Source organism: Epinephelus moara, chromosome 22, assembly GCF_006386435.1.
Source record: "Epinephelus moara isolate mb chromosome 22, YSFRI_EMoa_1.0, whole genome shotgun sequence".
Taxonomy (NCBI): domain Eukaryota; kingdom Metazoa; phylum Chordata; class Actinopteri; order Perciformes; family Serranidae; genus Epinephelus; species Epinephelus moara.
This window is the reverse complement of record NC_065527.1, coordinates 26,375,284-26,391,051: the sequence shown is the minus strand read 5'-3', so window position 1 is coordinate 26,391,051 and position 15,768 is coordinate 26,375,284. Positions and strand designations below refer to the sequence as shown.

The 15,768-nt window shown below is 41.2% G+C and overlaps 1 protein-coding gene across 4 annotated transcripts in view; it reads left to right on the top strand.

Annotated features, from left to right (window-relative positions):
- pvrl2l (PVR cell adhesion molecule related 2 like) overlaps positions 1 to 15,768 on the top strand; it is a 433,542-nt gene that overhangs the window by 249,359 nt on the left and 168,415 nt on the right. Inside the window, exon 7 of one of the 4 annotated variants that reach the window (XM_050034265.1) lies at positions 7,815 to 14,606. The exons of the other annotated variants lie outside the window; for them this stretch is intronic. Coding sequence (XP_049890222.1) covers positions 7,815 to 8,428 — 614 coding nt within the window. The 3' untranslated portion in view covers positions 8,429 to 14,606. Of the gene's footprint in view, positions 1 to 7,814; positions 14,607 to 15,768 lie in introns of those variants that run through there. 4 annotated transcript variants of the gene reach the window in all.

Genomic DNA, 15,768 nt, shown 5'->3' with positions numbered 1-15,768 from the left:
ATGTTTGGTCAGTGGCCTGTTGGCGTCAGACACCAACGAATAGAGGCACCCTCACGCTGCAGTATGAGACACCGCAGACTGTGGCATTCGATGCTCCTGCAACTACTGTAGTAAAAAGAATGACAAAGTCTGCATAGGGTGGGCAGGAGGGGAGGTCGATGGGTCAAGCAAGCACCGGACTTTCACTCAGGAGCCCGCTGTTCGTGTCCCGTGTGAAATCAAAAGTCATTTTAATGAAGATGTAGTGTGCTAGTGTGTGTAGCATACTATATTATAGACATCACATGACAGAATAATAATAATAATAATAATAATAAACTTTATTTATATAGCACACTTCAAACAAGAAATGCAGCACAAAGTGCTTTACAATAGGGCAGTATAAGCACTGAGTGTGTCACATGAAAATGTGATGTCACATTACGTTAGTAACAAACTTAGTTATTCTAGGCCAAACCATGATATTTTTCTAAACCTAGCCAAATGCTTTTCTTGTGCTTTTTTTGTTTGTTTGTTTGTTTTTCACGTATGCTCAAAGTTGATTTTTAAAAAGACTATATGCATTTAATGAGCAGAAACTTTACATTTTCTGTGAAAATGGAAGTTAATTTTGGAAGACATGATGGGTGTTACAAACTTAAATTGACACGCTGAACATCACCAAGGTCCAAAACTGATGTAGGAGGGGTACATAGCGTGACATATTTTGACGTGATAGGCCACTGACCAAGAGTCTGTATTTAACAAGTTGGAAGTGAGAATGTGTTGGTGGTGGGTGGAGTACTTAACATCTACACTCAATAAAAAGTGCAATTACTTTTTCAAAGTACAAATTACTTTACAGTTTAATATGTTTTGTGCAGACCAGTGCAAAATAATAAAAAAGAGTACTTGTTGATATATTTTTTTTAATAAATTAATAATCCTAACCTCTTTTAATGATGGTAAATGAATTTAAAAGCCCAACAGACCACTAGCAGAAGATAAGTTAATCACAATATCAAAAATCAATGTGACACATGAAAAATTAACATAGTAGGTAGCTGGCTAACAACATTTTCACTCACAGTAACTTGAAGGCTAGAAGAGTTTTCAAAAGCAAAGATCTCATTGTTTTTTGGGAGGCATAGCAAGCACTTTATCATTTAGCTAACTGTTGCCTTGTCTAGATTTTGGTATTAAAAGGTGTGGCCAGAGATTGTTTCTGGGGGTTGCCTATTGCTCTGGGTTTTGCTCCTTCACCATCAGATTGTGCTCAAAACACAGGTGGTGCGTCTTTTTCTTCCAGGCAGCTGAAAACTTGGTATCTGCAGTAGAGGTGGTCCTTGTGCGCTCTCCCTCCACTCAACCCTGGCATTTAGAGCAGAATAGTTGTTTTGAAGGTATCAATAACCAATGGAGCAAAGTAAAAAGTACATTACTGGCTCCAAAATACACTTAAATAAAGAGTAGAAGTACAGTTTAAAAATAGGAACAAAAAAGTACTTTTTTACTTATGTTCATTACTTGTACAATGTATCTTCATGCAACGGTTTGTATGATATCAACTAAATTACTGCTTCATTAATGAAAGTTATGTCCTAACGTAAATTTACGGAGGTTAGGTTTAGGCAAACTAAAATTACTGTGATAAGGGTTAGGAAAAGGAACATGGTAACGATGTACCTCAAATGACTGAAATTGACTCCAAGTTTACCCAAAGTCCACACTGTTCTGAACACCTGTCTCCTGGGGAAAGTCCTGTGTTTCTTTGACCTTTCCACCACCCCAACCTGCCACCTTATGGCACCTCTTCTTTCTTTATTCTTTACTCCCATCAGTGCATTGGTTACATGATCAAAGCCTTTCCAAATACATTATTATATACAATTTACTCCCTCATGATTATGTAGGATATGTACACGTTTTGGTGCATTACTTTACTGCATTACAAACTTGTAGTGTATTACTACCCACCCAAGCTTATCATATTGCTTAATTTCATTCAGTGCATTGTATTCATACCAGTACATTTTTTATGCTTGTGTGTAACCTTACATAACATTGGCTCTTCCCACTCATGTTGAACTCAAACATTTACATTATATGTGCCTCAGGAGCAGGTCCATTTTTAAAAAGGTCTGTATAGCCATCATTTCAGGTTAAAGGTTATCCTACTCATGCAGGAGACACTTTTTAATCATTGTTCATCATCTGTGATAAACCTGCAAGTGTCCTCCTAGAAGACACTCCATCTAATAGTCCTGCTGACCTTTGTGTTAGCATCGCAATTACTTGCATTTTAAGGGAACCTGTTAAACTTTGTGTGGGAGGGGTTGCTTGAATTCCCTAGAAGCACACTGCTCTGCAGGTCAATAAGCAACTAAAATCAACATTTGAGTAATATTGTTGATATTTTCCATGAAATGCGTAATAATAGCCAAATTATTCAGGCAATTGTATGAGCCCAATGGGGGATCTAGAAGCTCGGTGTGAAATTGCTGTTCTATACACATAAAAAAAAAAACATTTACATGTCTCAGGTGCTTTTTTAAGTGGCATCCCATACAATAAAATGAATAAAGGCATATTTTATTCAGAAACCTATCTGTCGAAGTGGGTGGTCTTTGTGAAAGAGAGATGTCTCGTCCTTTTGTATTTTGTCTTCAACTTAAGTGTTTTGAAGTTTGGAGTATTTTCATGGGTAAATTTTTTTTATGTCTTGTCCTTGACCAAAAGCTTCGTTTAATGAGAATCCCCACTGTGGAGCTTTTAGAGTCACTGCCTTTGGCTTATTATACGACTGTTGAAGCAGCTCTCTGTTTTCAGTTTTGAGGACGATGCATGGAAAGAGGAAAGAGAGAGGTGGTGAACAAAAGATTATTTAGATTTTACTATTTTTATACTGCTCAGACTATCTCTGTGTTTGTCTATCTCTCTCTACCCTTGTAACTCTTTCCACCTTTCCTCACATCCCAAATCTTCTCGTTTAGATTATCCCTACTGCAGTGAATGTAACTGACTAGAAATGGATAGTTTTCATGGCTTTCCTTCTCCCCCCACCTCTCTCCCTCTCTTCCTCTCTCTCTCCTAATCTCCTCCATGTACATGACACTAATACAGAGACTGATATAAGCTCCCCTGCCTCTCTCTTTGACATTTATCACCGTGCTTCTTAATGCAGGCAGGCTGCTGCTGTTGATGAGAAATAAGGATGACAAGCATGGCCTATTTTCTTGCTAACGATAGTCTCTCTGCTTTTTTTTTCTATTTTTTTTCACTTTTTTTCCAGCAAATATGTTCACAGAACAGTGTTTACCAAAGCGTCTCATTGGGCGGTTGACAAGGATTTGACACTGACGTTGATCATGCATCTGGCACATTTTTGTCGGAGCAAATCCACAATCCATTAGTGTTTTAGATTGTAATAAGTGATGTCAGAGAACGCCTGCAGGAATCTTGTATCTGATAAAAGATGTTTTTCTACTGTACGTAGATGTATTTTTAGCATTTTCTAAAGGCATTAAACATCATGGTGCCATGTCCTGTCACATTCTCTGATTGATCTACATGGAGCCGTGTTTACTACACTCTACCCACCAGGCCTATTTGATAGAGGACAGTAACAAAAAATCAAATCTGTGTCCTGATGTTAGATTTAAAAATATCCTATATTTGGACATTTTGGAAAATATGCTTATTCACTTTATTGCCAGGAGTAATAGAGAGTAAGTTTAGAAGATCAATATCAATCTCATGTCTGTACATTAAGTATGGAGCTATGGAGCCAGGAGGTTATAAACTTAGTTTTGCAACAATGAAAAAAAAAAAGAAGCACAGACAGTCTGGCTCTGTCCAATGTTCAAAAGTACACCCACTAACACCTTCACACGAACTGTCTGACATGTTGAATCTTGTCTTTTTAATTTGTATACAAAAAGCAACTAGTTGTGGTTTTTCAGAGGGGTATATGTATATGCATTTTTTTTTAACTCATCTGTCTGCACAGAAGGGAATTAGCATATAACTATTCCTATTTTTTCAATGATTGAGCAAACAGACTCATTGTAAATGCAGACCAATGAAAGAGAAACTGCCCATTTTCAACCAGCTCTGTGTCATCACACGGTGGGAGGTGATCATCGATGATGTGTTTCGCATAAACCCGCCAACTTTTGCTGGTGAAAGGGCAGGGAGCCCTAGGCACTGTTGGCATGGGAGGAAACCAAGCACTATTCATCATTCACACTGTGATGACACAGAGCTGGTTGAAAATCAGCAGTTTCCCTTAAAGGGGCCAGCATACTCTGTCAGACTGCTTAAAGGATGGTTATATAGCTTTGGAGACTCCCTCTCTCCACACCTTTCCAACATCAGATTGGAGGGGACTATATCCTGTAGCACCTGCACTTCACACAGTGAACTGTGTTGAGGTGAGAAAGCAGCCAGGGTTTTTAAATTCCTCCCCTAGCTCTCTTTTCTTTTCTTCACACAAGAATTTGTCACTTTTCAACCAGGTGCAACACTATGAATAACTTTTAAGAGAGAGTTTGTGAAAATGCATGCCATTATTCCTGTAGTTAAACAACATTGTTTTTCCCACCTTCTATGATGGTTAGCTTTTCATTCCATCTTCCAGTGTGGCTGTTTGGATCATGTATAAACACTTTTGATTTCCAACTTGGTTGGACAACATGTCATATGAACCACTTCTTCTCTAGTATAACTCAGCTCTCAGAACAATAGTTCTTCTCTTTGGCTGGAGGAACCCAAAATAATGGACATAGCAATCATGATATCACCCATTGGCTTGTGGACTCCTGTTTTAAAGCCTTGAGTTTGTATTTTGGCCATCACCATTCTGGATATTTTGAGCCAAGTGACTCTGCGTGATTATATTTGGATGAGAGGGTGGGGCTGGGGAGGAGCCAGCGTTGAATGACTTGAATTAGCTAAGGTGACATCTTGCAGCCCTAAATTATGCATAAAACTTAATAAAATTTAAACCAGTGAGTTATATAAAAATGCATCCCCTGTACAGTTCTCATGAATGTTGAAATTAGTAACAGAGACCATAAATGTTTTATTTTTTGTACCAGGCAGGAAACATTTCTGCTGTAAAGTTGAGCATTTTAGTGACCGACTTGCTTTTGGAGCCAGCCTCAAGCTGCCATTCGGGGAAATGCACGTTTAAGCACTTTTGGCTTCATTTTTCAGCATCGGAGGTTGCTGCTTCTAGGAAACATTATATCTCTATATGGCCTGTTTTTCACTCTCAGTTTTGACTGAAGGCCAATCAGTGGCCTCTGGCACTAAAGGCCAGTCCCATTTTTCCCTCAACCAATCACAACCCTTGTTACTCTTTTCTTTTTGGTTAAGGATGCATGAAAGTCAAATTTTGTGTTGCTGCAGTCTGACAATTTGTTTCCAAAAGAATCAGCTAGCAGTGTGGTTTACTTATTTATCAGCCATGTGAAAGATGAATATCCATTATGTGACAAAGACTTAACGCTATTCTGAATTCTGAATTCTGAATCTGTAGTTTGATATTAGCCATGATCACTGAATAGGCAGCAGGTAACTAGTTCCCTTACACGAGATCATTTCTGGTTAGCTATCAGTTATAATCCCACAGCGTTTGATGTTAGAGCTTTGGCTCAGGCTGCTCCTGCATGTGACCCGTGATTTATTGAAAAAAGAACATGGCAGCTGTAATGGGCCTATGTAGGAGTATTGTTCTTTAAAGCCTATACAGAATGATAGATTTTTAAGCACTTGATTAACAGAAGAAAGACAGCCACCAAAGACCCACCACAAAAGGCCATTTTTCAGCTGCCTCTCACTCAGGCTCTTGATAAATGCAACTAATGACTAAAATATAAATGGCACAATAAATATAAATAACATTTTGGCTCATACGTTGTGTTTCCTTGCCAGTCTGTAAGTTTGCAGAGAGAGGGAGAGGGAGAGAGAGAGAGAGAAAACTAGGACAGGCAAAGTTGGATTCATCATCCTTAATGCCTTCTGTCACTTCAATTGGATATCACCAGACACTGTCCCCTAATTTAGACATCATATCCTGTCCCAAGAGCGCCGCCTTGTACGCCCAACCCGTCTGTCTCACCCTGGCATAACCCTCCTGCATCCCCCATGTGAGACCAGAGCAAGACAGTGTTTGAAATCAAACTGGGACCTCTCTTCTTAACTGTTGTCTCTCTACCAGAAACCTCTCCGTAGTTTTTCTCTCCTCTCTCTCAGTTCCCCTCCTCTTTCATCTCCTTCTCTTTTTTCTCCTTCACCCTCAGAATGAACAATTTGTATGAATCACAGGCTTTCAGTCCAGGCACACTTATAGTGACATCCCCCCACTGGTTTTGTTAACATAACTCATAGTCACCAGCACTGTACAGATTATTATTTGATGTTCTACGCCATTTCATTGAAAAAAAAAAAAAAGTCATTCCCTCACTGGTGCTGCCCTGGCACGTAACCCCACACAGTGCTCATTTCAGCCAAGCTCGGATTGTTTGATTGGCATTCATTGCTGTGTTTGCCAGGAGTGCTGGCAGAACCTCGTTGTTATTTGCATAAAACAGGAAAGGGTTCAAATTTCCCTGCTGTTCTGCGTTCTGCTGCCCTTGCTGCACCCCAAAGAAAAATCAGCATGCAATTCACAGAAGCAAAGAAAATTTGCTGGCCTGGCGCAGCTCTGCTCTATAGGTTCGATGCTTCTCCTTGCCTGGTTTGACACTTTCTTTTCTCCTCTTTTTAGCCCAGCGTGAATCCACTTGTACAAATCCTACACTATCAGAGCCAGGCCTCTTTTCTCTCTCATATTCCTGCAGAGAATCCTCTTATAAATGTCCTGGCATGAGTCTTGCTCCACAGTGTGAACCTTTTACCTTTGCGCGCCGCTGATCAGTGAGATCTGGACTCGGTCCTGGGTTGACAGCAGGCGATCACTCTGCCCTGTGGTTTGAGTAGCTGACCGATAAGAGAAGCATGGGGAGGCAGCAGTGGACGCAAAGGATGGGAGGATGAGAGGGAAAGAAAGGGGATGAGGGGTGGGTATAATTAGGAGGCTGAGAAAGAAACAGAGGGTAAAAATGGGAGGGCTCGAGGGATGTCGAGCATTGTGGCACTTTCCAGGCGTGACTGTGTGCTCTTTTCAACTGAACCTCTTCCAATAACCCCTCTGCCTGTCTGTCCTGTGTGTCTGTCTCTCTGTCTGTCTGTCTGTCTGTGTGTCTTTGCCGGGCCGATACCTCTAACACATGGCAAAGACAGCACGAGGCACTAAACAAACTGCTTTTTTGCTGACCCATTTCTCATTATTGTTTCAATCTTCAACTGAAACAAGAGTGGAGAGGCAAACTTGGCTCACACCAACATGAAGTATAGAACAAAGGACCATTACAGTAATAAAGGCTTTTCCCCAGCTGGCAAAGGGGGGCGGGGCAACAAAAACTGAAGTGCCAGCAGCTGGACAGACATGTGTTTAGAGCAAAATGTCTGCGAAATGCAGCGCAACAAGCCGCTGGGAGAGAGTGAATGAGTCCCATTCAGCCTGATCCCAGCAATGACTGACTGCACCCTCACCAAGGGATTACACTGAGAAGAACATTACTACACACTTGTAAGAGGATTGTTACACACGTAGAGGAAGACACCACTACTATCACTACAGCACACTTACAATACAAGAAGAACTGTGAATACCTCCTCCAAAACTGAGCGAGATTTCCTTAAAGAAACAGCCATCAATTGCTGCACTTTTTTTCTTTTCCTCCACCCATTTTCCATCCCTCCTTCCAACCCCTCCATCCCCTCTGCAGAAGCCCTGGAGGATCCGTCCAGTGCCGGCGTCGTGGCGGGTGCCGTGATCGGCTCCCTCCTGGCCCTACTATTGGTTGTGGCGCTCATTGCAGTTCTCCTGACCCGAAGTCGCCGGCAGCAGAGACGTGGCTACCCCAGCAGCGGGGACTCCATAGCAACTGGCAGCGGGGGCAGCAATGGAGGAGACTACGGCAACAAAGCCCGCCTGCTCTTCAGCGGGACCAGCAACAGCAGCAGTAAGAACGGGACGGGCGCCAACAACAACGGGCCCATCTACACATATCGTGAGGGCTGCGACGCCACAGGCACTCTAACGGAAAAGGCCAACGACTACCACCACCATCACCTCCACCACCCCTCAATCGGCAACCCCCCGTCTGCCCACGACATCCTCCTTAGTGGCGATGTAGATGAAGCCGAGAGGAGGAAGTTCGACCTGGATGACAGCATGGAGGAAGAATACGACCGGTTCGGAGGTGGAAACATGCTACCTCCAGCTTATCACGTCCACAGAGGCCATGGCGGCGAAGAAGAAATGGACGTGTACCTCGACGACGACATGGAGTCTCAGAGAGACGGCTCCGTCATTTCCCGAACTGCCATTTATGTCTGAGGGTGGAGGAGGGGAAAGGAAAGGTGAGGGCTGAAAAAGTGAAAGGAGATGCGGAAAAGGGGAGTTCAAGCCAGCCTTCTTCGACATCGCCTCCAACAGCTAAACACCTCCCTGCATCACGTTCAACCTGATCAAAGAGATGCCATTAATTACATCCTCTCTGCTTGACACCAACTGTGTAATTTTCTAAAAAGAGGATTAAAAGAAAAATGATTAAAAAAGGAAACAGAAAGTCAGAATGAAGTTTTTGTGAAGCTGATGAAAGAAAACTCGATGGCAGTGTAGTGGACTGTGGCTGAATATGTGACTGTGTGTAATCGTGGAGGCAGATTTCATTCAGTGCCAGCCGAATATAACAAAAAAATACTGCAAACAAAAACCACAGCAACTCTGATGTGACGCTGCTTCTTGCTACGTTCTTGTTTCTTCAGCTTTGCTAGTGTGTGATTGTGTTGAGTGACTACATTGTATTTTATACCTTAGCAGAAATCTGCAAAACCAGGAGCACCATAACCACTATTCAGAAATCGCCTTGCTGTTTCAAAATATGTGTATAAAAAAAAATCACCATCAACATGTTGAACTCTGCACAAAACTGTCCAAACGGCTTCTGTGGATGTTGCCGCTGTCACTGCAGACTCTTGGGACAGGTCTGAGACTTCACCCGAATTGTTTTAAACTTAAAAACTTGTCGCAGTGGCAACAATGATGGAGTTTCTGTTCATCGCAGTGACAACTTTTTGGGGGGGGGGTTACAGTGACTCGAGTTCCAGCCCCACCCTGTGACATCAACTGGTTTCCTGATGGGTGCTGCTGGAGCGAGGGGCCACTTAACTGAGTAACATAACAGACTTAACAGTGCGTGCTAATGTGTGGCTGGCTGTGGTGTTAATGATGTGCATCATCTATATATTGGGCGCCGTCTCACTATAGCACAGTTGTTGTTATTGTTCTTGTTGTAGATGTTGTTGTTGTTGTTGTTACTGTTGTGTAATGGTGTTGATCTCGCTAAGGAAAAGACGCACCGGGAGCCTTGGGGGTTTCACACAGTACCACATTGGGTCGGTAATGACTCATTTAATGGGTAAAAAAAATAAAGATGTGCTTTTTTTATGTTTCCAGCTCTATTTTCCCCCTTTTTCCCTTTAAATCTCTTCTCACCTCCTATATTTCCCCTTTCTTTATTTCCCTTTCCTCTGCCTTTCTTTTTCTCTCTCCATCTCATTTCCCTCTGTTCCACATGCACCATTTGGGTGTTTTGCTGATGCTCTGTCCCACACACACATTACATCTCTCTCGCTCATTCTGCTTTCTTTATTTACATAATGGGCGGCTTAGACGAGTGCCGCAATGGCTGTGTGCAGGGAGAAGGGGATAACTCGTATTTATATTCTTATCTGGGTCGCATTCAACAAGGCAAAATATTCACAGGCTTTGTCAGAGGCTGCTGTATTTCATGTATTCATTTTCCATGTCCTGCAGAATGTTCTTAGGCTATGTACTGGATTATTCCATGTTCTGTATTCTGATTGGACAGAAAGACACGGTCTAAGGCGCATTTCAACAGAGAAAGTGAAACATGCTTAATGAAATCCTAAATTCCCAAACCTTTGTTTCTTGTACACAGCAAATCTAAAGGTGACGCTGCAGCTTTTCTTAAAATAAGTGGGATTGTTTGTCTTGAACATCAAGAGAGTTCACTGAAAACTGCATTCAGGGTTCCCACAGACATGAAATTCCTGGAAAAGTTTGGGCATGGTTTATGATTAACAGATTGCTTTAGAAAAGTTTCGGAATTCTCATGGTTTTGGCTATTGTTTAAAATATGTTCATAAAAATCCCAAAACATGTCTATTTTATGTAGAAACATGATCAGTATCACATGATACAGACAGATCAGATCAGCATCGCATCATCACCAAGGCCACGCCCCCTTTTTGGAGGAAAGAAATGCGCTGTCACATCTGAAGAGAAACAGGAAAATGCTGGAAAGCTGTTGCGCAGCAAGTTAAACAACTTCCACTGAGATCTAGGGAACATAAGAAATTGAATACTCACTGTCACTGTCAGTGTGGTAAATGAACAAATGATGCTAGCGGCACTTGCTACTGTTTGATGGCTAATGGACAGTTGCAGTACAGTCATACACTATGGCAGCATCAGACTGTCATCTTCAATTAAATCTTAGCCTGTAGATCAAACAGTTGGCTATTAACAGGTTGGTTATTCACAGACAACACCTTACCTAATGATTACTATTATCGTGATCGGGACATCTATAAATGAAATATTTGCCCATTATGTAGTGAGAGTGTCCAAAATTAACTTTAAGACTCATCAGCCAAGGGGACTGGTAGATGAAAACATATTTGTTTTTACCAGCCAAAATATTAAATTTGCTTTTGCGTCACACATACATTTGTTTCAGTACATTTCATTGTGATATAAGATATATGATGTCACAAACTGGGTCAGTGAATGTGACAAGAAGGGAGTCCACACAAAAGATCTACTTAAAACAAGCAGAATTTATTAAACCAAAATTAACTGAGTATGTAGGTCAGCAAAGTCAGTTATGAAAGCCATTCAAGGGTGTGTGTCAGGTGTGCTGTGGAGGTGTTGAAGGTACAAACCAAAAGCAGTGATTCCCAGTGGATGTCAGCTGAAGAAAGGGAGCGACTAAGTGAACACAAGCAGCTTTTATAGCCTGGAAGCCCATGTGAGCCTAATCATGGCAACGACCCTCCCATGTCAGCCAACTGCCTGATGAGGCTGGCTGGATCATTCTCAAAGACGGTGAGAGGGGCGTCACAATGTTAAATACAAGCTGGAAAAAATGTCCAGAGCAAAATCTGAATCCAAATGATTTTAACATATTGAACAAATCATCGGTACAGCCTCAGCATGTGCATAAGTTACCTCTGGTAAGCATGTCTTGTAAGTCATGTCAACTTTAAGTATATATCTAGGGCTTTTATTGTGAAAGGTAAGAATGGAAAAAGTGCGGCTAAGGTCCTGCCATTGACAATGAGGGAGGCAATACAGACTTTTTATTTTTTTATTTAATCTTAACCTTTCTCCCAGGGAGTCCTGGCCACCTTGGTTAAACTACGGGGTCTTCGTGTTATTTCAATACCCTCATAAGTATGGGTGCTGCATTAACTAGCAGTTGTGGCAAGTGAGAGTTTAGAGAGTGAGAGCAGATCAGCTTATGTCACATACAGTACACAGTACAGCAAACTAGGGGCGCTTGAGACGGTCATTTCACAGCACTGTTTAAACAAGGTGTGTTTGTTTCTGTGTGTGGCACAGACAGCACAATAGCGGTCTAGGAGTAGCAAAACCCAGTAGTGACTGTCGGCATAATTTTTCATTACGTGACTATTTTGGTACAAACACTTACCTGCCAGTGTTGCGGATAGCCATCTGAAATTTACTCACCAAACGGAGAATCTACCTGCATTTGGTGCTTGGCAGGTCTTAATTTTAGACCCTGCATGAAGGTGATCAATATTCCAAGGTATCGCGGACGTGCAGGTTCAAGAAGGGTTGCAAAACTTTTATTAGACATGTCCATAAACAAATGTTAGTTTAAAGGAAATGGCCACTTTAGAATGAAAATACAGACAGTACTTACTCACCCTCATGCCGACAAGAAGTCCAGTGTAGTTTTTTTATCCACAAAACTCGTTCGAAGTATCGGAGGATAACAGCTAGCCGGAATAACAGCTACACTTGAAGTGCATGGAACCCACATTTTGATAATGTAATAAAACTCCGCTAATGCATTTCAAAAACGTCAGAATGACTTGTCCGTCGTAATCCAAGTGCCCTGAAGCCACGGCATGCAAATTTGGATTACGACGGACGAGCCGTTCTGACTTTTTGGAAATGCATTAGCGGAGTTTTAGTACATTTTCAAAATGATTTTGGACGTGGGTTCCATGCACTTAAAGTGTATGGAAAAATCGGGCTAGCTGTTATCCTCCAATACCCGGAACGAGTTTTGTGGGTTAAAAAACTACACTGGACTTATCGTCGGCATGAGGGTCAGTAAGTACTCTCTGTATTTTCATTCTAAAGTGGTCATTTCCTTTAACAAGAAGAAAATGCACACAAATTTGTCAAAATTATAACACAAACACACGCTAAATTGCATCACAACCACGGGACCTTCGTTTATTTATCGTTAAAAAAGGGGGGCGTGGCCTTGAAGTTTTGCAAAGCACTGCTACGTGCCAGTCTGATCTCTTGGCATATGCAGCTAGTTGGTTGTGGGAATGTCAGCAAATGCTGGCAGTTTGCTTATCCACAAATGCTTGGAAAATGTGTGTGTAATCATGCATGGCTATGTTGCAATATAGGCATACCCACTTTGTATTTAGATAAAGTCATGGAAATTAGGTAAAATATTATGAAACAGTTGTGGAAAAGTTTTGAAATTATTCTGGTAAAAATGTGTGGGAACCCTTTGCATTGGAAGACTGCAATTTCGAATTTTCATGATTTGGAGACTGAATGATTTCTAATGAATTAACGGTGGAGAATGGATAGCACGAGTTGAGAACTGAGATGAACACATTTGCCTTATTGACTCCCAGCTTTGTTACTCATCATGTTTTTTTTTTTGTTTATTTGTTTTTTTACAAGGGCAGTTTCTCAATTAACTGTTGAATTATATCACTTGTCTTTTCTTTAACATTGGGTGGGTTGTTAGGAGACAAAGAGAAGCTCTGGGAAAGAAATCATCACAGGCAAACCTCCTCCAAGATGTATGAAGAGCCTGTTAGAGTTAGAAAAAAAAGAGATGTGAGCAAGGCCACAGTAACAGAGAAATGAAAGAGGAGCAAACTAGACTGGTGCTGCATGCTTCAGCAGCCAAACTGAGCACACCCTCTGCTTTTCAAGCTCACTATGTCACATCACAACCACACTTACTTACTGTAGACATGAAGTGTTTGATCGAGTAACTTCGGCGGCTGGAGTCACTTTGCAGGCGAGTGTACTGTGACTAAAATACAACAGTGTATTTACACTTTTACATAATGTTAGTTCAAGTAATATTTATGAGAAAGGATCTGAAAAGGGAATCTTTAATGAATGTGATGATCTTCAACACTGGGAAGGTCACATTTAGAGTGGGTAAACAGGCTTGTTGACCCCTAAATGATCTCATACTTGTATGAGAGTACCTTAGTCTCATTTCATTTACTCATGCCTCATTATGATGTAAGAATATTGTGACAATGATTAAGATGCCATTACTCAAAATGAATTCTAACTACTGTTCTGTGGGTTTGAGATCTAAAAACAGACCCTTTGTCATAAGAAAGCTGAGATGTTTCAAATTTAAAATGCAAAAGTTGGTTTCAGCTCTACTCCCACCAAGTTCTAAGCAGGTCCCTTGTTGTTAAGTTGTTGTTGAACATTATACACTGTGCAATCTGTTACTCTGTAAATGAGACAGTTATATCTGCTATGTTACAGTACATTTCAGTGGAGACATTCCATAATGTTTTGCAGTGTGTTTGGACAGGTTGCCAATTAATCTCAAAAGTAAGAAAGAAACAGCCATACTGTAACTTCTGTTGCCTCACGTGTAGTAAGACTTGTTTATTGTATCACTGCAGTACAGTTAAAATTAAAGTATTGAAGTGTGTTTTCAACTCCGCTGGGTGCATGCATGCTCCAAGATCCAGACGTTTAAACTCTGCAGAACAAACAAGAAACACGTTATGCTGGAGTTTCATCATTTAGATAAAAATATATGATGTAATGTCTCCAGGTTACAATTTGAACCCACAATTTAAAGATAGTTTATGTTGTGTTTGAAACACTCCTTGCATTTCCCAAATGGAAAATATCCTCTTTCCTTACTGGAGTTTAAAATGTTAATGATTTTCACCCCAAAATAAAATCCCCGACTTTTTAGAGTTTCATCTCTCTCCAGCACATTTACCCTCTATTTGGCCATTGTATGCCTCAGCACATCTTTTCTCCAGGGGATTTCTTGCTGCGGCATAATTCTAAACAGTGGAGTGTGATCACAACTTTGGCGCCTAATTAGTCCCAGAATCTTGTAGCGTGCATGTAGCCTTAGTGAGAAAACTCATCAACAGTCATAACTTTTGTTTTTGCACAACCCATTTTCAATAAAAAAAAAACCTTTCTGAAACAATTCTCTGTGGAAAAACTGGTAATTAATTAAGCCGGGCTGTGTGATCAGTCTATAAATACCAGATTCCCATACCTCTTTCTCTCCTCAGCATATTTCACAGCACGGCGCAGTGTAGTGCACCTGCTCTGGGATATTTAGCCTCCTCAACAGATCTGCTACAGGACATGTTTCACGTTTTGCTAACTCAAGGAGAAGTATGCTCCCTTTGTCCCAACAACCTCCCTCAAGGTCAAACAATTCCACACACCTGGAAGCTTCCCATTACATAACACTTTTGCCCACCGTGCAGTCAGCCCAGTCACAAGAAGAAAATGTTGCCATTGCATGTTTCTGCAAACTACAGACATTACATTTGTATGTTTCCATATGTATCATATCAACATTTTCTGAAGTAAAGTAGTGTATGACACCTAGACACATAGGCACCTAGGCGAGATGCCTGCCAAGATACAGACCACTGTTTGAGACCAGCAAACAACAAGATCAATTGAGCGTTAGCGACCCATTGCTGTTTTTGCAGCTGCTTTTCATGTACCAAACTCGAATGTTTTTCCAGCAACTTTTTGGGCATCAAGCATGGGTCTTTTTTAGTGACCCATGGCTGTTTTTCCAGCAGCTTTTCAGGTAACCAGTGTGGGTGTTATGTAGCAACCAGTCACTGTTTTCTCAGTGACTTTTAGGCATCAAATGTAGGTGATTTTTAGTGACCTGTTGTTGTTTTTCCACTGGGGATACTGCCACAAAAAGTGGTCGTTTTTACCAAGACATTGCTGCATTTTCAGCCAGGATAGTGCCATGAACAGCGGGTGTTTGACGCCAAAACAAGACAAGTTAACCACCGTGTAACACTCCACCCCCATTTTGTAGCAAAAAATGCCTAAAATGACATACCCAAATTAAAATGATAGTAGCTTCTGAACTGCTCTGACTACATGCATACATGAGGTCTTGCCAGAAAGACAACTCCCTAAAGTTTCTTGTGAAAGTGTCAGAATCACTCTAGGTGATACAGAGACAGTAATGGGCCTTTGAAGTCAGTAAAAAGTTGAAGATTTTGGTCCGCCTAAAATAAAAAATATTTTTCAGGATGAATAACTGTCTGTGGCTTCATCGGTGGAGGTAAATGACAGTATGGGGCTGTAGGCACACTATCAATGAACAC